Source organism: Amblyomma mixtum, chromosome 7 (assembly GCF_055824585.1).
Source record: "Amblyomma mixtum isolate Tamu chromosome 7, ASM5582458v1, whole genome shotgun sequence".
Lineage (NCBI taxonomy): Eukaryota > Metazoa > Arthropoda > Arachnida > Ixodida > Ixodidae > Amblyomma > Amblyomma mixtum.
This window is the reverse complement of record NC_143018.1, coordinates 103,450,913-103,477,236: the sequence shown is the minus strand read 5'-3', so window position 1 is coordinate 103,477,236 and position 26,324 is coordinate 103,450,913. Positions and strand designations below refer to the sequence as shown.

Here is a 26,324-nt window from a genome sequence, read left to right as displayed (position 1 = left end):
GAGGATGTCAGGACGGCGCAAAGGAACAAGGGCGAGAGAGGCACAAGAGGGCAGGTGCCAACCAAGGTTTATTCGCCTTGACATATTATGAAGCACCTGAGTCGTATCACAGTAGCCTATCACACACCAAGAGTGAGAAATTGTCAACCAGAGTTCAGAAAGTAGGCGCTGCTTCTAACAGAGAGGAAGATACATTTAGCACTGCACATCTGATAACAGCAAACTTGTTGGACCAAGTCCCAAGATTATGTGAGCTCAGAACTTCACTTTATTTTCCTGAAAGACCTCCTTCTGGAGGTTCGGGCATTTCACTTATGACGGGTAACAGATATTTTGAAAAAAGAGGTCTTTGACAATGGGTGCTTCAAGAAATGCATGGGATGGCGGCGACTTCGGGGGGAACCAAAAAGGAACGCAATTCATACAGAGGCAAACAGGGCGTAATCACAAAATTTTTGCTTTAATACGTCGGGTGACAATGACCAACCAAAACACTGGAAATTTGGTGGACATTAGAACTTTGAGAAATCATCTCAGCGTCAAAGTACTAAAAGTATTGGCTTGTACTCTTTTGGCCGATTCTTCGGAATAACCAGAAAATCGTCCACATATCTAAAAAGGGATTCAATTTTTTGGTTGTATGATTTTGGGGATACGATTTTTTGGTTATTCTGAAGAATGTTCCCTGAGTCTGATGTGGCTGTGGTGGCAACAAGGGTGATACCTGTCTTCACTAATAACAGCCAGGGCCTCACGTTTACGGGGGTTATCAGTGAATCACGAACTGCAGTTTTTAGACATAAGGTTGATATTTATGAAGGATCACCTATGCTGGGCGTACAATCCCAGATCCAAGAAAGCAATGTTACCGTTTGACAGTGCTAATTCGAAACTTGGCAGTAGAGCAATGATTCCCTTCAGAATGCCTTGGGAAAGTCATGCCGTCACTTGATGTCGTTGAGCTTTGGCACCCAAACTCGGAGGTTGAAAGAAGCTGGCTACCCGCCCCTTTTGGTTTTGGCTGTCTCTGAAATGTTACTCCAGAAATTGAAGCGGCCTCATGATAACACACTTCTGGAAGCATGAAAGAAATCTGTGCCTGTCATTCCTTACATTCATAAAGTTTCCCATGGCATAAAAAAATGAGGAACTTTAGCAGCTGAAGTGGTGAAAGGCGAAAGCCTGAGTGCTGCATTCTGCTACGCGATTGTTCACTGTACATTTTGTTAGTGCATTAATTATCTGCCAATTAATGATGCTTAAGCTTCGCCTTTAGGAGTGGAACGCGACAGCGTGTTGTAGCGCTGCCACGGAGTCCAAGGAACGCCACCACCCGTTCGGTGTGAATGCAACGCTTTTTGAGGAAAGGAAAAGGGGCTGTAAGTCTGTCATCTCGGACACCTGAGCCGCACCTACAGGAAGGCAGGAAGTGTGAGTGAAAGAAGAAAGAGGGGCGTAATGAAGAAAATGAAAATTGTATTTGAGGAAAGGAAATTACGCAGTAACTGTCTGGCATATCTCAGTAGACACTAGTCGAAAATTGTATTTGAGGAAAGGAAGTCGAGCAGTAACTGCCTCACATATTTCGGTGGACACCCGTCAAAATTCGTGTGACGACAATTTGGACCAATCTGAAACAACGAGGAAAGGGTATCTGTCATATCTCGGTGGACACCTAAACCTCGCTTTGTAACGGGAATGGAGGAAGATGGGAGTGAACAAAGACACCATATTCACTAGACGCACCTTTGTTCATTCCAAACCATTGAGCTGGCATGGCGGAGTGGTAGCGTGCTCGACTCGCACTCTGGAGACCGGGGTTCGATTCCCAAGCTCGGCCAATTTCCTACTCGTTTTCTTATTTATCTGGTCTGACTAGAAAGGTTAATTAGACTAATTGGTTAAGTAAGCAATGAACTAAACTCAGTCAAACTTACTTGGAGCATCACTATACGATCCCTTTAATTGGTTGCATGGTTAGTAGCCAAAGTATAATTGGCCCCGTTTGAAATTCGCGCACTGTGACGTCATGACCGTTTCGACCAACTGAAAAGCGTGACATTTCTGTCGACAGCTCCTGCTTACAACGATGAGGCATTAAAGGCTTCCGCCTTAAAAAAGTCGCAAGTGAACATCTGGTTCAAGTCGTGTTTTCTGCCACGTCAAAGCTCTCAAAGGTTTGCACTGTGACTAAGCCAGAGAATAAATGACCGTTTGCACTATTAAACATCAAAAACACTACACCAAATGCAGATCACAAGTTGTATACCAGATTCCTTTAAGCTGCGGCCTCGTTTACATAGGGCAAACCGGTCGATGTTGTAATGCCAGTGAACACTTGTGGAATGTGCACAGCCGGCATGGAAGCTTCCTTGCAGACCACTGAGGGAAGGGAGGGGATTTCAGACCGGCTGTGCTGAGTGAACGGCAGTACTGCTGCTCGTTCACAGATGGCGCCAGAGTGGGGCGTGCTGTAGCGCGCCGTTGTTCATCAACACTGCATGAGTGGAAGCAGGGTCTCCGGCAGTGCACGCCCGTGCACTTGCTCCTCGCAGTCGTTCCATTGGCGCTGCGAAATGTCCTGCACGTGATGGAGTGTCTGCATCGGCTGTTGTCTTCCTAGTATAAAGAGGAGTGGGCAGTGCCGAAGTAGAAGCTAGGTGGCGCCTTCGAGAGGACCCTGCTGTGCACGCTGCTAAGCAGACAGAGCTACACTCAAATTTCGCATTGGGGGTGTTGTAATCGTTCTAAGAATTTTTCCATTTTCATGTGACATCACATTTTACTGCCTCACAGTACTCTGGTTGGTTGTTGTTTTACATTCTGCCATCTACCTCACCCTAGCCCCTACTCTTTTTGACGGTTGTTTTGCATTTTTCTGCCTAGGTTCTTGTAGTGCGTGTCTTTATTCCGTTGCTTTTTGCCTTTGCCCCAGTTATTTGTTAAGGGGGGACGAGGGTCTTAAAACTAACTTTTTTATTTATGGCTAGAATCTCGTGAAATTTTGCAAACGGATGCGTTTTTCTCTTGATTCCAAATATATAATCATAATTGAGCTGGTGGTCTTAAAGCTTACAAAGACTGGAATGTAATTAAGTAATTTCTTACGCAGCTTTAATGAACTTTCTCGTTGCATTTTGTTGCTTTTATTTACATGATTTGATAGCCAGAGAGTCTCCGTACCTGGTGACATTCTTCGTTTTTCTCTAAAGGCATTTCATCCTGACATACTATGTCGAGAGTAAAAGGTCACAGTATTTGACCCTGCAACTCGTTAAGCTAACTGCAAATTGCTATTTATACATGGCCTAAACAAAAAAAGTAAGAATGTCATCAGGTATGGGAATTTGCTGGCTATTAATTCATGTGATTAAAAGCAGCAAAATGCAGTGAGAAAGTTCATTAAAGCTGCATAAGAAATGACCTAATTACACTCTAGAATTTAAGATAACTCTTAATCTAAGACCAGCAGCTCAATTAAGATTACATATTTGGAATCAGAAGAGAAAAACGCATCTGTGTGCAAAATTTGTGATTTGTTTTCTTTTTCATGTCGTGAACTACATAATTTGTTTTTGAATAACATGGTTTAAGTTTCATTATGTATACATATTGCTGTTTCGTGTATTCTCTGGTGCTTCCTTGATGTGCTTGTTGTTTTTTAAAATTGTATAAACTCTTTTGTTGCCTCCCTGTCAATTATTAGGATTGTAGACTCATCAAGCTGCCCAAGGGCAGCTTTTTTCTACGATTCCTCCATCTGTAGTGTTAGATGGGAAATAAACTGAAATTTTATGAGACTCTAGCCACAAATAAAAAGGTCAGTTTTAAGACCCTCGTCCCCCCTTAAGAGACAGTTTGCCGTCTTTACGTCTTTGCTTGTTGATTCACGTGGCCTGAAATGTTTTCGCCAGTTGCCTGTACACAATGGTTGGTCTGTGGTGTCAGTGATGCGAGCAGGTTCCTGCTGGAGTCCCTCTCCCCGCTGGACGAGGAGCGTCAGGAGGCGTGGCTGGGGCGCCTGCTGGGCTGGCTGCAGGCACAGGACGGGGGGCCCTTCCTGGGGAAGGAGGACCTGCTGGGATGCATCCAGGGGGCTGCCCCCGAGGATGATGGCACCGACGCCCGCCTCCTGGTGGCCGACGCATTTGCCCTGCAGCCGCTCACTTACTGGTGGGCTTACTCTCTTAAAGGGAAACTGCATAGGTTTTAGAAATCAACGAGCTTAAGAGGATCGAATGTGTGAAACTTGCAGGTAAAGCATGCGAAGTCTTTTTGGGCTAGCACTTGAAATAGTGAAGTAATCACCGATTGAAATAGCTACGCCCTTCAAGCTTCTCCGCAGCGCACAACACCAAGTTCGGGGGCGCATGATGACGTCATCGAAGGTATCGGTACATTTCTAACGCACAAACAACTGCTTTGAACAAAAAAAACCAACGCCGCCGAAGGCGAGCCCTGCCGAGAGGTGTTTGGCAGCGTCTAGCGAGTCAGGGCAGGGTGTGGCCGAAGACAGCGGTAATTTGAAATCATACCTTCCGTGACGTCACACTACATTTCCCTGCACTCCTTCGGTGCATTGAGGAGAAGCGCATAATTCAATCGTCAATTAACGTCCCTATTTCAAATGCTAGTGCAAAAACACGTGGCATGCTTTACCTACAGCCTATATAGATTTGAATCCTTGAATATCGTGAAATTCTCAAAAAAGTGCTGCAGTTGCCCTTTAAGCAGGCTATGATAGTAAATCAGAGCTGTGGGTCGACTTATTCTTTGCCCCTTCCGATAGCATCATCATGAGTTCTCTACATGACAATACTGTTACGGGCTTGAGGAAGAGCTGGGAAGAGTACCGGTGGGGCATTTGTGACTCGCACAGCTGGCCGCATACTTCTCAGGGGCATCACGCATATGCGGCCAGTTCTTGGATGCGGTGAAGTGTCCTTGCAGGTCCCAGGAAGTGGAATCGCAAAACAGAGGAGCGTAGGTTGTCCAGAAGGAAACGTAGACCAGTGGCAGAGTAGACCATCTCGCACACAGAATGCGCAGGAAGTGGTGACCAAACTCTTGCAAACGGACTGTCCACCGTGCCAGATGAGTCACAGAGTCAACAGAGGGAGTGGTGGTCGGTAACCATTGTGAAAGGTCGTCCATACAGGTAGCTGCAACACTGCTGAATGCCAAAAACTACCGCATGGCACTCCTGCTCAGTAATAGTATAACTGCGTTCAGATTTGTTTAAGCAGTGACTGGCGTGTTCCTTGTCGCCATAACGTTGAAGGGCACCAATGCCAACACCACTGGCATCGGTATGGGCCAGAAGGATTGAAATGGTGTAGAATTGGATGCTATGCGAAGAGAAACTTAAGCTGGTGAAAAGAAGAATTGTACTCAGATGTCCACTCGTAGGGAGCGTCTTCGTGGAGAAGGCACGTGAGCGATGTCAAAAAATCAGGGAGTGAAGTGGCGAAAATACAAACCAAGTCCGAGGAAGCTGCGAAGTTCGTTCTTTGCAGTCTGAAGTGTTGGAAAGGATGCAACAGCCGCGGTCTTCTGGGGGTCAGGACAGACATCTTAACAGTCAATGAGGTGCCCGAGCACCAATGTCTGATGTTCACAGTGTTTCAGACAGTCCAGTTGAGGTGCTGCACCCATATGCACTAAGGCCATTGTGGGTACACTAGCCACAAGCACGTGAACCGTGTTTTTATTGCGAAACCAATACTACTCCCAAGAACTACCTTTCGCGTAGCGGCGGCCACTTGCCACGTTTGACCTTTAGATTGACCTCTGACGTCATACCATGCCTAGTGACATCACAGTGCGACGTTTTACCAGGAGCGAGAGACGGGCTACCAACTCGGCTTGTCGGGTACCGGCGGCTGCTTGGCACGGCGTGCTGCGCTCCTCCCGCTAGGGGCGCTAGTGAGGTTATGGCGTGCCGCCATACCAGGAGTGAGAGGCAGGCTACTATCTCGGCTTGTCGGGTAACGGCAGCCGCTGTGACAGGCAACCGTGAAATGCGCTTCTGCTAGCCTAGTGTAGCTTTCGCTACAATATTTAGCAACAGCTTGATATAGCCGATAATTCGTAGTATCCATGTACGCTACAACAAGGTTTAACTGTAAATTGCTTGAAAATTTCACAAGACGTTTCGGACGATTTAGGAGCAGTTGGAAGGCATCCACTGCTTTCGCAAACAACTCTGGGCTTTTACAAAGCGCCAGTCTGAGGTCGGCACCGCAATTTCTAGCGGGCCTGAGGTCTATTCTTTTTAGGACAGATAGAAGTAGCCCATACTTATATGATGTTGAGACACTACAGAAAGCAGACATATCATTCATGACATCAGCACGATGTGTAAACCGGCTTCATGAGCGAAAAAAAGATAACAAGTGGAGAATGAAGCTCATGGACAGGTGGCCACGTTTCATGCTGACATTCTGCAGTTTCTTCGTTACAGTCAAATTTCGATGATGCATTATCATTGTCAGGGTCATTGCTGCTTGAAGTCCCCGAAAAAATGTGTTGCAGATGCAGCAGAATCGGGCGAAGCGGGATTTTCCCGAGTGCGTGTAGTCCCTGCAGCTGACGCCTTTCCGTGAGCTCACTACACTGGAACCTCATCTTCAAGGATGTTTCAGAAAGTGCCGCCTTGCAGTAAAAAAATTGGCAGTGGCTTAGCTCTGGTTAAGCCTGGATATACATGCGAAATGCTGCAGTTATGCTTTGTTTGACGTCATGGCTGCCGCAGTTTGTGCACAATGCATTGGGAGCACCATGATAACGGTGTAGGCAGGCGCGTTATATAGCCCTCCTTCCGCATGCGTAGCAACTGTGGTAAACACGCGGCTCCAACGAAAGGGCAAACGGTGGCGAGGAGGCGAGTGCGCAGCAGCTAACTCCCTCGCTACCACTTCTGGGTCTTCTTTTCCTCCTTCCATGGCGAATGTCTGCGCCTCTTCTATGGCCGCCACCGCTGCTCACGCGTCCTCGCAATGCCTTGCGAAAGAACCTTCTCCTCTTGGGACGGCAGCGGCGAGGGGTAAGACGGTGGCAAGGAGGAGAAGTGGCGACATAGCGCGCGCTGCGGCGGTGCTGAGGGGGGGCTTACGCGTAGCGCGGTGTTGACGAGCCTAGTGAAGCTTTTCACTTCAAAAACAAACTACTCAAGAAACTGAAGTAGAGTGTTCAAATCTCAAACTAGATAGCTCAACAAATCTTTGGCGGCCCCAGTGGCACTGAAACCACACTTTGAATCCATTGATCACTGTGTGGTAATGAAAAAGAAATACCTTGGTTTGGGCCCGTTGGCTCATAGCCAAGGTTGATTCTGGTGCCACTGTTTTCCTGTGCCTCCTTCCATGTCCCTTCTGCGCCATCTGAAGGATCAACCTCGGTGAAATCGCTCAGACATGTCTACGGCAGCTGCACCACAGAAAAGAAACTTTGGCTTTGTGAGTAGGTAGTCTACAGATCTCGTGCCCTGTTTTATGCATATAGACATGCAATGAATGTTGACCCAATCTTCTGCAGTCATTTGTTGAGACTGCCTGCTCTACAAAAGGCTTAAGACCTTTTGATGGAACAACAAAATTTTGTGAAAGGTGCATGAAAATTTTAATCTAACTCTGTCACGAAGCGAATAAATTTTTGCCCCCCAAGTTGAGCTGGTGCGCCTAATCGGTATACAGTTCCAAGTGAGCCTGGGAAGAGCTAAGAAGATTGTTACTGGTCAGATCAATAAGTGTTGAGCTAGTCAGCATCATGTGTGGTGATTGTGTTTCAGTAACTGGAAGCAGTTATTAGGCTCCTGGGAATCAGTGCTGTCTAGGCACAAGGCTGGGCTAGTTCATGATTAGCGCTCTTTTTGTCTCGAAAGCACTCGTACGATCATCAGAGCTGAGCAACAGTCTTGCTCTTGCATCTTGCTGTGAATCGCTTGTAGCCATAGCAACTTGACACCAAGCGTCAAGAATTTTGACTTTGGCCGATTTGGACCAAAATCTGTGTCCAACCATACTCGACCATGCCTGACACGAAGGCGACCTCCAAATTTCACTGTGGGTCACTTCCAGAAATTTGGCCCAGGCCACCCCCGAAAAGTATTCATGGCTTTGAGATTTGCGCCATCTCGTTCCTATGGTATTGCTTGTGCTGTCACCGCGCTTTTGCACGTCACGATTCAAGTGGAGGTAAACCACGGATCATTTTTCCTATCCCTTTGTGCCAGTCCTTTGCACTAGTCTTTTTATAATTAATTTCTGGGAATGCCTGCTTAAGCCAGTGTCAATGAACCCTCTTGCTAGTCTTGATAATTGGCGCTGCAGACTGATTGCATTTCGAGTGCGCCGCCGCGGTGGCTCAGTGGTTATGGTGCTCGGCTGCTGACCCAAAAGACGCGGGTTCGATCCTGGCCGCGGCGGCTAGAATTTCTTTGGAGGAGAAATTCTAGAGGCCCGTGGGCTGTGCGATGTCAGTGCACGTTAAAGAGCCCCAGGTGGTCGAAATTTCCGGAGTCCTTCACTACGGTGTCTCTCATAGCCTGAATCGCTTTGGGACGTTAAACCCCAATAAACCAAACCAAACCAAGCATTTCGAGTGCCAGTCACATGTGCTCCGGCTTCTATCCCATCATGACGAGTCGCAGAAATGTTTATGTTGATTGATGCAGCCAGGAGCGGCGCAAGTTTGTTCCGCGCCAAGCGGCGGGCCACAGTGGAGCTCCGCGGCTGTTTGGGGACTCGGGGGCCAAGGCGTTCTTGTTCCGCGAGCGCTACCGGCTGATCCTGGAGAAGACGGCCCGACACCAGTGCTTCTCGTCGAGGCGGAGCCTGCCGGGCAGCTTCGACCTGCAACCCATCGAGCACCTGCTCGGCACCTCTGGCGATCGGGTGGTAGTGCTCGGCATGCTCTGCCAGCTCGAAGAGGTGCGCCGTTCGCTTGTTCCTTTTGCTGCACAGAAAGGTTCGCCAACCTCCCCTCTTTGTATTTGCAGGGCAAGTACTTCCTCGAGGACACCACTGGCTTTGTGCAACTGGATACCTCCCGCACCGTATCCTTTGCTGCGTGGTGGGGAATGGTTACCGTATTTTCCGGTGTATAAAACACACCCCTGTATAAAACGCACATGCCATAAATGCAGGATGTCATTGAAAAAGTTGGTATATAAAACGCACCCGTGTATAAGACGCACCCCAATTAAGCCAGTTAGGCTAGTGAGGCTTAATTAAGCACGCTTGCATGACCATCGCAAAATACACCGTACCGGTGAGAAATTATTAAGCAACGCTAAGTGATCGAAAAAGGCAACACTCACGCCATACCCGCTCACGTTTTAGAAAAACGAAAGAACGAAAGAGCTCTCCCATATGTCCATAACAACATTTTGTTTCTACTTAAAACCTTCGAAGTCTTCGTCTTCGAATGTGCTATCAAAAAGTTTGCCCATTTCTGGAGGCAACGCAGCTGACACATTCTCTTCTCACTACATACACGGAGCAAAGAAAGTTGCAAAGGGTGGCTAAAAAAGAACGCCGGCTTGTCTTGGCTTGTCTTGACAATGGCGAGAAGCGCGTTTGTCGCCATCTTTTGGCATTTCACATTACTTTTGCTTGGGGCCTCCGAAACGGTGCGTGTTTGTGATCCAGGAAGTCATCATCCCCGTCGTTTCATGATAAAGTTCACTTAAAAAAAGTGGCGCATGGCGGTCCACGAATTGAAGTATTAACCGTGTTACAACCGCATCATTGGTAGTGATATTTTTTCATTGAAAAAAACTTGAACAAGAGCCTGAGTAATTTCTGAACTCACAAAAAAAAAGGAAAAATTAGCGTATAAGACGCACCCTTGTATAGGACGCATCAGCAAGATTTTTGAAAAAAAGCCGCGTCTTATACACCGGAAAATACGGTAACCGTGCTGTGCCTTTGCATGCCCATTTCTTCCTCTTGGTTTCGACTGGGATGTTAGCATTAACCCGCATTTGTTAACATTACACCAATCATTTTCCTCTCCATAGCTTGCTGCGTTAACCTCAACTTATGTTGAACCCTTTTCATTAGCCTCCACTTTTCTGCTTTGTAGGTGAGTGCCAGTAAGATCCAGCGAATCGTAGATCACTAAGGCATTCTCCATGAACGCATACTGAAGTGTTCCCATTTCAGGCCATGGAATACCTCCTGTAAACAGGCAATGAATAGCATAAGCGAGATCGTGTCTCCCTGCCTGACACCTTTCGTTATTGAAATTTTATTGCTGGCTTATGGAGGACTATGGTAGCTGTGCAGCCGTTATGGATATCTTCCAGTAATTTCACATAACACTCTTCCACGCCCTGATTCTGCAATGCCTGCATGACAGCTGAGGTTTCTACTGAGTCAAATGCTTTCTCGTAATCAATGAAGGCTATATATAGGGGCTGGTTATATTCTGCACATTTCTTTACCACCTCACTGATAGTGTGAATATGGTCTATTGTTGAGTGCTCTTTATGAAAGCCTGCCTGATCATTTAGTTGATTGAAGTCTAAGGTCGTCCTGACTCTGTTAGCGATTACGTTCGTAAATACCTTGTAAACAACGGACAGTAAGCTGATCAGTCTGTAATTCTTCAAGGCCTTGCCATCTCCTTTCTTATGAATTAAGATAATGTTAGCGTTCTTCCAAGCTTCTGGTATGCTTGAGGTTACATGGCATTGCATATACAGGGTGGCTAGTTTTTCAAGCACAATCTCTCCTCCGTCCTTCAACAAGTCTGCTGTTACCTGATCCTTACCAGCTGCTTTCCTCCTTTCCATTGCTCCTAACGCTTTCTTTACTTCCTCCTTCGTTACTGGCGGGATGCCCCATTGCTATGCACTACTGCCTCTGTCATTAGTGTCCTGATTACATTGGCTACTGTATAGATTTGTGTGGAACTCTTTGGCTATTTCAACTATCATATCCATATTGCTAATGACACTGCCCGCCATCTCTCTTTGCACGTACATCTGATTTTTGCCCTATGCCTAGTATCCTTTTTAGGCTACCTTTTTAGAGAATTATTGATTCTCTGTGTATTATACTTTCTTATGCCAGTTACCTTGTGCTTATTGATTAGCTTTGATAGCTCTGCCATTTCTATTCTGTGTGTGGGCTTTCATGTTTTGGATTTGCCTACTTTTTCTCCGGAGATAGCTTGCTGGCATCCTGTCCAATTATCCTACTAAATGTCAATATAAAGCTTTGTAATAAGGGAGCAATTATTCATTGGTATCCACCCGAGCGCAGCCATACGGCTACAAAGGAAAGCTATACAGCTTTCTCAGAAACTTCGTAGTTAAAGAAAAATTCGTCCTGGTCCGGGGTTCGAACCCAGGACCACCGCTACACCGGAGCAGTCGCTCTACCAATTGAGCTAACCAGGACGGCAAGCTTATGGTAGGTCGAGAGCGAATTAATCAATAACTCGAAGTGGGAACTGTGTTGGTCAAATGTTTAGAGGAATCCCCCGAGGCGGAGTAGATTTGTAATAAGGGAGTAATTACTCATTGGCATCCACCCGAGCGCAGCCATACGGCTACGGTGGATGCCAATGAGTAATTACTCCCTTACTACAAATCTACTCCACCTTGGGGGATTCCCCTAAACATTTGACCAATATAAAGCTTTGTAGGGGGCTATGCACACTGTGACTGGGGAGCGCTAGTTCTAGACAAGGGAACACCACGAGACATGAGTGCCTCACGGTTGCTCCCTTGTGGTGTTGTTCCCCAGTCACAATTACCCTACCGCCTGCTTCTGCTGTGCGCTCCATAGGGATAGCTGTGAGATTACGGTTCATTGGTTGAACATTAGGTTTGTTGTCCTCGGTTAAAGCCTGTGCTGCAGCGACATCCTGAATTCCTCTACTTTCCCTCTTACCGCTAACTTGTTGATGGGCTTCTTTCTTACCAGTTTCTTCCGTTCCCTCTTTGAGTCGAGGAAAATTTGAGACCTTACCGTTGTATGGCTGCTACGTCATCACACCTTTTGCAATGATTTGCACGTGCAGCACGATGCCAGGGTGAGCGCTGAAGTCTATTTCATTATTAGTGTCGCCACTGGGGCCCCTGGAAGTTGATTGTTGGTTCTCCCTTTTGCGGAAGAAGGTATTAAATTATTTTTGTTGGCCGATCTCTGCTAATAGTAACTGCCCCTCCTGCTGTTTCTTCTGCACAGTCGCCCACTGGCTGCTCTCCAGCACCGAAGTTGCCCATTGGTGCTGTGCTCATTGCCCTTTGCGCGTTTGCATAGGCAACGAATGTGGTCATCATGGCCTCCTTTGGTTGGTGTCTTTGGTAGGGTAGATTTCCTGTGTGCTGTCCATAGAGTTTCTTACTATTACCTAGAGGGAAAGCTGGCAGCCCGTCTATGGGAGTTTGCATGGCGACCCCTCGAGACCACTTCAGCCACCATGGGCGCTCAAAGCATCATGGGGCGGTGAGCTACTTGTTGCGGAACTGCAACTTTTGGCCAAAAAATAATAGAAAAATTAAGCTGTTCGATTACTACAAATGTCCTAACATTCAATATCTTGTCTAATGATCGCAACAAACGAGCAGAAAGGCATTTAAGTGCAAAGTTTGTACAAAATAAGCGATGGCTAGCTTTCCTATTGGCCAAGTAATGAACACTACAAAAACTAATATTTTGTAATTAACAGGCGCACTTTTAAAAGTTAATATGTTTAAAAAAAAATGTTTTTGCTTAGATACTTTCAAAAGTTTATTAATGGCATTTCGGAAAAGTGAAACCTTTTATTGGCGTTGTGTGTCTATGCGTTTTCACTACTATGGTTTTTGCACACTGCGTTCGCGTGAAAGTCGTCTGCGCACACACGAACAACGTTTTCGGAATGAAATGTCTTAGTAGTGCCACTCCGTGTTCCCGAAAAACTACGACTGTGCCGCAACAAGTAGCTCACCGCCCCATGATGCTTTGAGCGTCCATGGTGGCTTATGGTGCTGTCAGACCTGTCTCTCGTCTGTCCGCCAGTGTAGTGTGTGCTTCCTCGAGTGTTCCTCCGGGTTGAGTGCTTGGCCAGATGTGTCCTTCCTTGACGTGAGTGCTGGGGCAGAAATTCACGGCCGATCTGTTCGTGGAGAGCAGCCTGGTGCTCGCCGAGGGACGCTACGAGGACACGGTCTTCCGCGTGGACGCCATGGGCCTGCCCCCCATCGAACCGGCCGCCGAGACACTGTGAGGCACTGCGTTGATTGGGCAAAGCCACAATTAGGGTGCATTAAGGGGGGACGAGGGTCTTAAAAGAGACTTTTTTATTTGTGGCTAGAATGTCATGAAATTTCGCACACAGGTGTGTTTTTCTCTTCTGATTTCAAAAATGCAGTCATAATTGAGCTGGTGGTCTTAGATCAAAAGTTATCTTACATTCTAGAGTGTAATTAGGAAAAATAGCCAGCAAATTCCCATACCTGATGACATTCTTACTTTTTTTGTTTAGGCCACGTATAAATAGCAATTTACAATTAGCTTAACAAGTTGCAGTGTAAAATACTGCGACCTCTTACTCTCGACACAGTATGTCAGGATGACATGCCTTTAGAGAAAAACGAAGAATGACACCAGGTATGGGAGCTTTCTGGCTATCACTTCACGTCAATAAAAGCAACAAAATGCAATGAGAAAGTTCGTTAAAGCTGCGTAAGAAATTACCTAATTACATTCTAGACTTTGTAAGATCTAAGACCACCAGCTCAATTATGATTACATATTTGGATTCAGAAGAGAAAAATGCATCTGTGTGCAAAATTTCATCAGATTCTAGATATAAATAAAAAAGCTAGTTTTAAGACCCTCGTCCCCCCTTAAGCAGGGGATAACAACTGGGTGATGACACTGGGTGATCGAGCAGGGTTCCTGGCACTATATCCCACTCCAGGAGACAGGAAGCGAGTGCACAAAATGGGTGATGAATTGTGCTCTCATTTCCGTTACGGGCGCTCTCATTATGGGAAGCGTAGGATCATGGTCTGTCTCTCACCAGCGGGGATATTTTGGCCAGCACATTGATTGGTCGGAATGCTGCTCAGGGCTAATGGTTAACAATTGGAATTTTGTGCTGACATATATCAAGTGGTCCTGCACAAGACTTTCCTGAAAGGCGGATGGATCCTGGGCAACTGCAGTCTTTGTGTTGAGGCCCTGTACTGCTATTCTATTTCGAGCATACCGGTGCACGAGTTTAGATGGTTTAAATGGAAGTCACGTTTTGTGCTAAAAAAAAAACCTCGTGCAAAATGGATCATTGTTTATTTTCTCGCCATGTGTATTTCTGCTTGACGTGTAGAAGAAAAATTCTGGCAAGTTTCACCAGTTTGGTGAATGCGCCGTATGGCTGGCCACCCGTTCAAACAGGTGCGGCTTGCTTTGACTAGACTGTAGACAAGCCTGTAGTGCGCCGAGAGCGTGCGGTGATACTTTCTTCGCCACGAGGGCTTTGAGAGCACTTTTGTCTAAAAACTTCCTGGGCAGGGCATAAACTCGCCAGCCTGGTACATTTCAATTTAATTTCAATTTATTTCCCAGAAGGTTCTGGTCGGCTGACTGGGCTAAAAGCTGTGCGTAAACAGCTTGACGAGGCCCAGCCAGCCGTTACAAGGCATAACAGCACACATTAAAAGAATATTCATGTACATCGAGAAGCAAATAGTTGATACAACAATGAAACAAGAGAGTATCATGGATTCAAGTAAATGCCATGAACATATAGTTATATTAAGAGGACACCAAAAATATCAATTCGGCAAGTAACACTAACTTCAAGGAAATATGCTTACAATCAACTCAATAAATGACAGCAAATCTTACACACTTTATTAACGCTTTAAACGAGAAATTTGTTAAACAAACTGAGGAAAATTGGAGAGAAATTTTCAGCTAAGAGAAAGAACATCAGATTATGTACATCATTACAAAATACTGACGTAGTGTAGCTTTGGTAGATTTATTCGTGTCTTTGTATTTGTTGAGAATTTTGGGAAGATTGTATGCCAGTGTCTGCAGCCTGTAGTCTGTTCGAAAAAAGGGTACTAGCCATTTGTCTGTGTTGTGTGTGTTTACTGGATGGCTATTTTCTTTTAGTAGTGTGGTACCTTCTACCATTGATCAGCTGTATAGAAACATCTTCAACACCGCAGGGTCAGCAAAACATTTACAGCACACTACCAGATCCAGTCTGCTAATGTGACAATGTTCTTTACAGTGCTGAAGAAATGAAACAGAAAAGTCGAATTGAATATTGACGACTACAGTGCGGTCGGAACACAGACAAGAAAGAACTCTTGACACAAACACGGGCACTGACTGTCAGCATCGTTTATTGTCTTGAACTGGCTTATATAGGCCCTGTATAGGCCTATATAGGCTTATATAGGCTTATATGACAGGAAAGCGCACTTCAAGATAACAGATGGTCAACAGTGTCAAAATTCGCACGGTTCTTTGTGCACAGTTTGATTGTGACCGGAAAAAAGAAACAAAGAAAATGTGTCGAGGGCGTAAGAGGTGAACACGGGGCACAAGAACAGGCCAACATAGCAACTGTTTGTCCAACATAGCAAACTATTAATACAGCTGATGCCAAGATCAAGGTATTGCGAGCAACCCTCAACAGGAACCTCACAGGCAAATCTCGAACCCTTTCCACACCCTTTTTAAAAACATTAAAAATGCTCTTTTCACTCAGGCACCACTCCTTGTATTGTAGAGAGCGTTTTTCCCGTGAATCCCGAAGCCTGTTTCTCTGAATCCCGTCGACATCTGGACATCCACCAATGTGCATTTCAAAAATCATGTTCAACAACAGACCATCTCGTCCGCCTTGAAAGCACAGTCCGAGTAGCGTTGATACACAGACAGTACAGTCTCGCAATTTTTTTTTTTGGTATTTAGAAGGCTTACCACCTCGAAGTTCGGCATTCTCCGCGACCTACCAAACCTAGGCGTCCACAGAAGGATGCTGAACTGCTTGAAAGACTTCCTGTCTGTCCGTTCATCTCGTATGCCTGGGTTCAGCACTTTTCAAGAAATTCGTTCAGCAGCATGAGGTACCATGGGGATGTGTATTTTAAGTACTACACTGTTTGTCATCAAAATGAATTACTTAGATAAAATAATTCCGAAATCTATCATGTATTCAGTCTCCATCGATGGTCTTCAAATTGCATGCACATCCTCCAGCTTATCAACCTGTGAGACACAGATGCAACTCCCATTAAACAAACTAGCGATTTAAGCACACAGAAAAATGGCTTTAAGTTCTCTGCACAAAAAACAGTCATCACCATCATCAGCCTGACTACGCCCACCGCAGGGCAAAGGCCTCTCCCATGTCTCCCCAATTTACCCTGTCCTTCGCCAGTTGCGGCCACCGTATTCCCGCACATTTCGTAATTTCATCCGCCCACCTAACTTTCTGCCGCCCCCTGCTATGTTTGCCTTCTCTTGAAATCCACTCTGCTACCCTTAAGGACCAACAGTTACCTTGCCTTCGCATTACATGCCCTGCCAAAGCCCATTTCTTCCTCTTGATTTCGACTAGGATGTCATTAACCCGCGTTTGTTCCCTCACCCACTCTGCCCACTTCCGGTCTCTTAACGTTACACATATGATTTTTATTTCCACAGCTCACTGCGTTGTCCTTAACTTAAGCTGAACCCTCTTTGTTAGCTTCCAAGTTTCTGCCCCATAGGTGAGCACCGGTAAGATACAGCTGTTGTAGACTTTTGTCTTGAGGGATATTGTCAAACTGCCATTCATGATCTGAGAGAACCTGTGATATGCGCTGCCAAGGCTGAGTATTACAACATGTTATCAACTGTATACAGCTCAAAAGAAGAATCACTGACACTCCCATTTTTCTTTGTGATATAGGCCTCGACAAGTTTACCTGTACCTTGTCTCTTGTGTGTGTTTTTGCGCAACTTTGCCATGTGAGAAAAAAAAAGAGCAGATGCTAACACATTGTTTGAAGAATTGGAAAAAACAGCGCAGCGGAATAGAGAAGGACAAACACCAGCACTGGCTAACACCCAAATGGTTTATTGCTACAGGTGAGGCAGCACATAAATGATATGGCACAAGTAAAACACCAGAAAAAGCATGAGGAAAAGATACCACATAACCTGACTGAAACGTCACTGATTAGGATACGCATGTTCCTTGGGTAGTAGATTTATCCATGGGCTGCTGATACAGGTGTTACCTAGCTTTTTGATAAGGCAGGCCTCCGAAATGAGCCTCGTGGCCTCATCTTTATAACGGGCGATGACATTGGTCCGATTGAGATGCACTTCACAATCTTTACACTCTGCATAATGCAATGCAAGATGGTTTCTGCGAGACTTGTTCTCTATATCGTTTGCGTGTTCATGTAGTTGATCGTTTATGCAGCGTCCCGTGTCACCGATGTAGAAACTGCCACAAGAGTCCGGGATCTTGTAAACGACGCCAACACAACAGTGGACAAACTTCCACTTATGCTTCTTCTGGCAGCCTTTTTTTTGCTTCAATCCTCGTTTACGGGACTTTCATATCTTAGCCAGTGACGTGCCTTTTTTGAGTCAGGTTGTATGGTTGTGCGGTATCTTTTTCTCATGCTTTTTCTGGTGTTTTTACTTGTGCCTTTTCATTTATATGCTGCCTCACCTGTAGCAATAAACCATTTGGTTGTTAGTCAGTGCTGGTGTTTGTCCTTCTCTTGTCATGCGTTGTGCAGTTCTATCCAATTCTTCGAGCGTGCACCATCCGGCCCGTATTTGCCCTCTTAAAGGTGCACTGAAGAGGATTCTGAACTTGTCTTTTTGGCACGGGAACTCGATCTACACGTTCCTAGCATTCTTAGAAACTTCGACTTATTGCCCTGTGTGGCCGATTTGCCTAATTAAATCGAATTAACGTCCGGCTCCCGCCTTTATTTTTTTAATTCTCCCCGTACGGTGGACGGAGTCGACCAACACGTGGAGTGCCTTTCAGCCAGTTCCGTGGAGGCTTTGCTTTCGCTTTATTTTGTTTTTTAGGTTTTCATGAATAAATAGTTTCATTCGCAGAAAATATAGCCGCGAAATAAGCTCGCAGAAATAAAATATGCGCGGCCTATTTGCTTCTACGGACTACTATGTATTACTCCGCCGATGGCAGAGCGGCAAGCCGCCACGGGACTGAGTGAAAGGCACTCCACGCGTTCGTCGACTCCGCCCACCGTACGGGGGAGAATTAAAAAAAAAAGGGGGGAGCCAGACGTTAATTCGATTTATTTAGGGAAATCGGCCACACAGGGCAATTAAATTGAAGTTTCTAAGAAAGCTCGGAACAGGTAGATTGAGTTCCCGTGGCAAGAAGAGGAGTTCAGATTCCTTTTCAGTGCACCTTTAACACATTGTGTGCCCAGCAGGTGCAGTTGGAACTTGGTGTTGGCATGCCTTTCAGTGAAGGACCACACGGAGTGGCCTCTCTTCTTTGTGGTGGCAAGGAAGTGGCAATCTGTTCCGTGCGCAGGAAGTACATGGGCGGTGCGAGCATGTTTGACCCCTTCCCGGAGCAGGCGCGGACCCAGCTGGAGCTGAGCCAGGTGCCGGACAACGCTCTGCTCGTGCTCCTCTCGGATGTGTGGCTGGACCAGCCCAAGGTGAAGGCTTTCCCACCTTGCATGGCTGCTCAATCACGCGGGGGGTTCGAATGAAATGTCGGTATTCTTGACACGTGCACTGCTGGCTGTCAAGCACAAGGAGACCAGGCACACCTCAAGGGCGTGGCCCATTACATGCGCAGTGGGTCGTTCGTTCTCTATTTTACATGCATAGATCTCCTGCCACTGGTGTGCAATCATGCGCCGCCGCAGTGGCGCAGTGGTTGTGGTGCTCGGCTGCTGACCCGAAAGACGCGGGTTCGATCCCGGCCGCGGCGGTCGAATTTTGATGGAGGAGAAATTCTAGAGGCCCGTGTACTGTGCGATGTCAGTGCACGTTAAAGAACCCCAGGTGGTCGAAATTTCCGGAGCCCTCCACTACGGCGTCTCTCATAGCCTCAGTTGCTTTGGGATGTTAAACCCCATAAACCACCCAACATTAAACTAAATTTTCTAGACTCTGCGGGAACCCTTTGAGAAATGTGGTCCCCATGTCTTTGAGCTTTGCTTGCTGAAGCCTGTGTTTCTTGTTTTCTTGAGAAAATAGGCTTCTTTCCACTCGTTGGCATTCTTGCAGGTTTTGCGGTGCTGTGGAAAACCTGCTCTGCTTGCATGCTCTCTGAAACAGCGACTGGTTTGTCCAGTGTGAATGAGACCACCGTTTAAAGGGATCTGATGCACACAACCCTTGGCTGGTTGGTTTTGTGACTTATTGACGGTGCAGTCTCAAGAGCTTTAATGGCACCGTGAGCACCATTTGCCTGGTTGCTTTCCTAATGCTGTGGTGCACCAAAGGTGCGTCGTTGGGAAGAGAGGGAGGAAAGTGGCAGGGGACCAGAAGAATGTTCCAGGTCTGCACTGAGGGGTCATGAAAGGGGACATTCACACACTGAGGGGACATTCACACCCTATCTCACAATCTAAAGAAGATAGCACAACGTTCTGATGTACGAGTAGCCTTCTCCGCTCCGTGTAAACTGTCAATGCTTAGTCGCGTCAGTAACCCCGGTACTGAGCCAACTCTTGCTTGCAAGACAAGACATAGAAATAAGTTCGTTGACTGCACTGAGGAACTAGTATATGAGATTCCTCTTTCATGCGGGAAAGTGTATGTAGGGCAAACGGGACGATGCCTGAATGATCGATTAAGAGAGCATAATAAGGATGTCGAAAATTCCAGCGACCGTAACCGGCCTCTTCACTGCCTCGAATGCACTAAGGAACGCAAAATAGAATGCAAACCGCTTTTCGATAAATGCAATACTTACAAGAGAAACAAAAACCGCTTCACAAGGGAGATAATAGAAGCTAAAAGAACTTTGGAGCTTGGGGACAGTTGCGTTGGCACTCCTTCCCTCGCGTTATCTGACAAAGAGCTGGCGTTCTTGGCAAGGCTAAAGACTAGACGATTTGCTTCATCTTCGGCATGCGCATCACATCTGTTTTTGTTTTTCTGTCGCGCATCAAGCCATGTATATATATTTGTACACTTCTGCAAATAAATATCAGTTGTCAGTCAGCGCTGTGTTTGTGTCTTGTGTCTTCTCTTCTTCGTCTGCGTCCTTCGCGCTGTTTTTCTAATGAAAGGCAGTGGAGAAATGCGGTCTGTAGCAGTGGCTGAAAGTGATGGACCGCCTCCATGAAGTTTCTTGTGCTGTACGCATGGACACTCTCTAAGCAGCGTTCCTTTGTGTGCAGGTGCTGTCGCGCCTGCGGGTGCTGTTCGCTGGCTTTGCACAGGGCCCGCCCGCCTGCTTTGTGCTGGCAGGGAACTTTCTGTCACACTCCACGGGGCTCCAGAGAGACCGGCTGCTGCTGCGAGGTCAGGCATTTCCTCCCCTATTGCAATGCCAGGGATGTTAGGGCTGAACAGCACTATCTTGCACATTATCGAAATTTGCAAGCATTTCTGCAAAGCAGCGTAAACTACGACGGACATGGGACGAGCGCTGACTCTGAGCGCAATGACGCGGGCATCTCTGTCTGCTGTTTTATCACTTGTAGTGGAACACTACCTCCTTCCTCTTCTTGTCCATCGTAGCTCACGCTGTTTTACCAGAATACCAACTTGCCCAAATGAATGTTCTGCTTGCTTTGCAACAACTAGTTAAGCGATTGTTGTACAGGTACCCCGCCGTGGTGGCTCAGTGGTTATGGCACTCAGCTGCTGACCTGGAAGACACGGGTGCGATCCCAGCCGTGGCGGCCAAATTTCGATGGAGGCGAAATTCTAGAGGCCCGTGTACTGTGCGATGTCAGTGCACGTTAAAGAACCCCAGGTGGTCGAAATTATCCGGAGCCCTTCACTACGGCGTCCCTCATAGCCCGAGTCGCTTTGGGACGTTAAACCCCCATAAACCAGACAACTGGCGCAGTGCATGATCCAGTACAAATACCTTTGTGCACAACACACCATCATGCTCAACAAACTCAAATACACCAGCAACAGGTCAATGAATGCTGCCACTCAAGTCCAACCTGTGTTTTGAAACTGGGTGGCTGCCATCGACCTCTGCACAGCACTGTGCAGAATGTTGTTGTGCACGTCCGCAGCATCCATGGAAATGCACTTCAACAGAGGTGTCTTCTGTTGAAGTGAAGGTGCCGGGGAAGGTGCCAAGTTTTCAGTGTAGACATGCAAGCGGCTTTACCGCATGATGAAGTAATGTAAAAAGTGAAAATGTGCATCTCAACACAATGACAAAACAATTCATCTCATGATGCTGTGTTTCCCTTAAGAGCTTTTGGAGATCTGGTCTTTTTGTCGCCTGTCGACTGTGTGGAATGATGGTGTATGCATCGGGTCTCAGGTAGCACCGGTACTTTCCAACATCTTCCTCGCATGGGTAGACAGATTAATTGATAGCAGGTGTGGAGGGCTATTCGTGACACTTTTTCGCTATGTGTTTACTCATAAGGGAGACATCATGTGAAGACTAATATATGTATTGATGTTTTGTAAAGAAAGCACGCTAGGACTAACTTTCATGACAGAACTTTCGAAAGATGGTGTACTCCAATTTCTAGACTTAAGACTACACCTCAAAGCACACCATGTGAGTTGGTTATACTCTCCTCATTCCGCCAAGCCTTTCCTTAGCTTTAAGTCGGGCCACACAAAACTGGTGGAAAATGGCATCGTCATCTCATGCCTAAAATCCATTTGATTTGTCGGGCATGCGATGAACTGGGTGAAGAGAGGTGATGAGCCAGAACCGGGAAAAGATAAGTTTGCCATACACACATGGTTTAACCCTTTGAAGGTTTTTGCCGTATATGTACGGCGGTGGTTTTCTGTCCCGCAAGGTCTTTGCCGTGCGGGTACGGTTTCGATCTGCCGTTTGAAATTTTGTGCCAAAAGAACAATGCGTGCTCACTGGGGGGTGCTGCCACCTCTTAGGACTTACAAGAAGTGTTTGAATTTTGTGCTGCCTTCTTACGGAGATAAGCAGAACTTATGTCTAGCTTTAGCGCGGCGGCACAGACTGCGGCAACACCCCTTTTGTAGTTTTGGTTTCGCCGCGTGATCGCAACGGAGTCGCGCGAAATTTGAGTTTTCTTTTTGTCAGCACTATCTTGCAGGGGCTGCCGAAGTTGATTTCTATCTTTATTGGCGCTGCTCTTAGCGTGCTTATCACCGTTGCTCGCGAGGTATTCTCGCCCTCTGTGGCAACGCGCCTACGCGGTTTCGATTCCGCCGCGGGATCGCAACAGAGTCGCGTGAGACGTGTTTTCTCTTTGTGGGCACTGTTTTGCAGAGGCGGCGAAAGTTGATTTCTATCTTTATTGGTGCTGCTCTTAGCTTGCTTATCACCGTTGCTATTCTATCCTATTGAACATTTTCCAGATGGGAGTGATGCTGTCGCCAAAGTACTGTTCCTAATTTTTTTTTTACTATTTATTCTCGATTATATACATTTTGTAGATTCAAGATCCGCAATAAAGTAATTTGACCACCTGGGAAAGTTTTCTTCAAAATAATTCGACCCTCAAAGGGTTAAAAGCTGGGAGATACAATGTTGATATAGTTTTCTCAGCACCGAGGAAAGTGCAAGCAGATGGAAGAAAAAGCGAAGATGCAAAAAAGAAGTTGGGGTGTTCCACCATAAGACTCCTTTTGTTCCATGTAATGTGTGGGTGGTGTACTTGGGGAGCAGTTTACATTGGCCAGACTGGGTATATTTCCCACTTGATGCTACCTTGCCTGCCATTCACTCCTCGTAACACCATCATCCTTGGCAAACATAAAGACCAGCTAAGACGTGACAAGCCTTTCTCTCGGCCTTGAACCATTTAGCACTCCACAGAAAAGTATCAATTCTTTGTCTTTACTATACGTTACTTTACTATAACTATACTTTAACTTCCCTGCACTACGCCAAACTTTGTTATCTGCTCCCTTACGCTCATCTTGCCGATTATTCAACTCCCTCAGAATTAAGCGGTTGCATGGTTCATCCAACGCTTTCAACAAATCTTTCCTTCCGATCGCCATAGAAGAATGGAACAATCTTCCTGAAACCGTTGTCATCGAAACTAATCCCACCAGATTTAGGCAGCTAGTAACAGACCACTTGATCCAACTATAGCTACTTCCCTCGCGATGCTCTGCCTGCAATTTTAACTGCTTGTGTCATTGCGACACCCCCCCCCCCCCCCACAAGTGTTTTCCCACTTATTTAATTTCCGTACATTTTAATGTTTAATTTTATATACTACTGCTTTGCCATATATATTCTGTTCTATTTGAATTACCCGACGTTAATTTCACGTCAAACTTGTTATTCTTGTTATTTTTTGTTCTTTTCTTATGCTTTTTTATGTTTACATGCCTTTGTATGACCGCTTCACACCACTGTCTCCCCCCCCCCCCCCTTATGTAATGTCCCAGACGGGATCTTTAAGGGTTCAATAAATGATGATGATGATATTCACAAGACTCAGTGATGAGGAAATCATCTGTCTATTCAGGAAAGACTCACCGTGGCAATGTGGTGTGTGTTTTTCACCATCATGTATGATGAGTAGCATTAGTTTTCTTCTTTTGATAAATATTGTTTGTAAGGACCGTATCTTCGCGTAAAAATCAGTTGCGACATCTCCCCTGCGAATGTTCTCTCGATGGCAGAGGGCTTCCGGGCACTGGCGGACATGCTGGCCGACTTCCCGCTCCTGACGAAGCACTCGCGATTCGTCTTTGTGCCCGGCCCCAAGGATCCGGGCATCTCCAACGTGCTACCCAGGTGGGTGGCATTGTGCACGACTGCTAGGGCAGCGTGGTTTCATTTTTTCAGCCGGTTATTTTTGTTTTATTTATTTACAAAATACTGCAGCAAGCAGAGTGGGGGAGATAGCAGGAACAGCCTAGAAAAAACAAATCATTGAAACGACCACAGACACTGGTCATGAGGAATCTGTTTTTCATTTATTTATCTATACAAGTATCTGCAGCACCTCAAGGGCGTTATGCATGGGGGGGGGACAAATGGAGGAAAATGAAGAGATGACAAAACTTAAAACAGCTAAGCACAGTTGGTAAAAGCAAGAAAGTAACAAAACACATAAGAATGGCGAGTCATCTCGACGGCAAACGGTCTTCAGGGCACCGCGGTGCCAGATTCACAACACAGAAATTGAAAGGGTACACTATCGCATGAAGCTCAATGCCAGCCAAAAGATATGAAGTAACTCTGAACACATTTTACATGCCTCGTCAAATGTTTAGGGGAATCCCCCAAGGTGGAGTAGATTTGTAATAAGGGAGTAATTACTCATTGACATCCACCCGAGCGCAGCCATACGGCTACAAAGGAAAGCTATACAGCTTTCTCAGAAACTTTGCAGTTAAAGAAAAATTCGTCCTGGTCCGGGGTTCGAACCCGGGACCACCGCTTCACCGGAGCAGTCGCTCTACCAACTGAGCTAACCGGGACGGCAAGCTTATGGTAGGGCGAGAGCGAATTGATCAATAACTCGAAGTGGGAACTGTGTTGGTCAAATGTTTTAGGGGAATCCCCCAAGGTGGAGTAGATTTGTAATAAGGGAGTAATTACTCATTGACATCCACCCGAGCGCAGCCATACGGCTACAAAGGAAAGCTATACAGCTTTCTCAGAAACTTTGCAGTTAAAGAAAAATTCGTCCTGGTCCGGGGTTCGAACCCGGGACCACCGCTTCACCGGAGCAGTCGCTCTACCAACTGAGCTAACCGGGACGGCAAGCTTATGGTAGGGCGAGAGCGAATTGATCAATAACTCGAAGTGGGAACTGTGTTGGTCAAATGTTTTAGGGGAATCCCCCAAGGTGGAGTAGATTTGTAATAAGGGAGTAATTACTCATTGACATCCACCCGAGCGCAGCCATACGGCTACAATTGATCAATTCGCTCTCGCCCTACCATAAGCTTGCCGTCCCGGTTAGCTCAATTGGCAGAGCGACTGCTCCGGTGAAGCGGTGGTCTCGGGTTCGAACCCCGGACCAGGACGAATTTTTCTTTAACTACGAAGTTTCTGAGAATGCTGTATAGCTTTCCTTTGCAGCAGTATGGCTGCGCTCGGGTGGATGTCAATGAGTAATTACTCCCTTATTATTTTACATGCCTATTCCAGTGTGTGGAAGCATGCGAAAAAAAAATTGGCAGCAGTTTAGCTCTGGTTGAACCTGCAGGATTGCGAAAGCAACGAGGATAGAGAGAGAGGGGCGATGGAGAGCGCACGGCAGCGGCCCCGTTACACTGGCTGTGCGCCGCTACCGTGCGTGTGCGAATGGCGAGCGCGGCGGCGGCACCTCTGAGTCACCCGCGCAGCGACGGCACGCCAGCTGTGCGCCGTGCAACGTCACCGCTCCTCGCATGTGTGCAGTATGGCCTTTCCAGAGCTCCCCTAAATGTCTCGGCGACTCGCGGCGATTCGCAATAAAGAACCAATTACGGTAGACATCAGTACGACGGCGCATTTCAAGAACTTTCAGCATGTGATCACATCATTTGGAGATGAACTGGGTTGGGAAAATGGACAAATTCTTATTTACTCCAGTGAAGTCAGAGCAAATTTGGAAAAAAGTTTTAGTTTTGCAATTAATCGGCGGTGTGCCAGTGTTTTCCTACCAAGGCTCTCTTTCACTGATGTAATACGGCTACGGAAGTTATAATTACCAGAAAGAAATCTTGCTGCACGGTTTTGGATGCGTTCAAGCTTTTCTATAAGATTGGAGCTCAGAGGGTCCGTACTGTGCAAGCGTATTCGAGTACCGGACAAACATTTGTTACGTAAAGCAGTTCTTTTACTTTCTGGGAGGCTTTATAAAAGTTATGTCTAACGAGGTTTAGCATACGAGATGACTTTAAGGTTAAGTATTCAAAACATCTGTTCCGTGTTAAACTTTCTGAAAAAATAGACCCCGAGATATTTTGGACCTCTTCAAGAAGTAGTCTGTCCAATTTATAGGCTGATCTGACGGGAAAGTGTTTATGCATGAAAGACACAAGGTGACATTTAGCACTGTTCAAAGACTTGCCCCATTTAGTGCACTAAGCATAAATTTTGTTCAGATCATTCTGCAAACTGCTAACATCACAATGATTTTCTACATACCTGTATATAGCACAATCAGCAGCATATAACCTCACTTTGCATTCTAGATTTTGGGCAGTGTCATT

General features: G+C 46.3%; 1 protein-coding gene across 2 annotated transcripts in view; it reads left to right on the top strand.

Annotated features, from left to right (window-relative positions):
- The window catches only part of PolE2 (DNA polymerase epsilon subunit 2), a 56,583-nt gene that overhangs the window by 11,472 nt on the left and 18,787 nt on the right, over positions 1–26,324 (top strand). For both annotated transcript variants that reach the window (XM_089553292.1, XM_089553293.1), the window contains exons 2-8: positions 3,949–4,173; positions 8,675–8,930; positions 8,999–9,055; positions 13,099–13,220; positions 18,538–18,667; positions 20,366–20,489; positions 23,796–23,910. In XM_089553292.1, the coding sequence (XP_089409418.1) occupies positions 3,949–4,173; positions 8,675–8,930; positions 8,999–9,055; positions 13,099–13,220; positions 18,538–18,667; positions 20,366–20,489; positions 23,796–23,910 (1,029 nt within the window). The remainder of the gene's footprint in view (positions 1–3,948; positions 4,174–8,674; positions 8,931–8,998; positions 9,056–13,098; positions 13,221–18,537; positions 18,668–20,365; positions 20,490–23,795; positions 23,911–26,324) is intronic.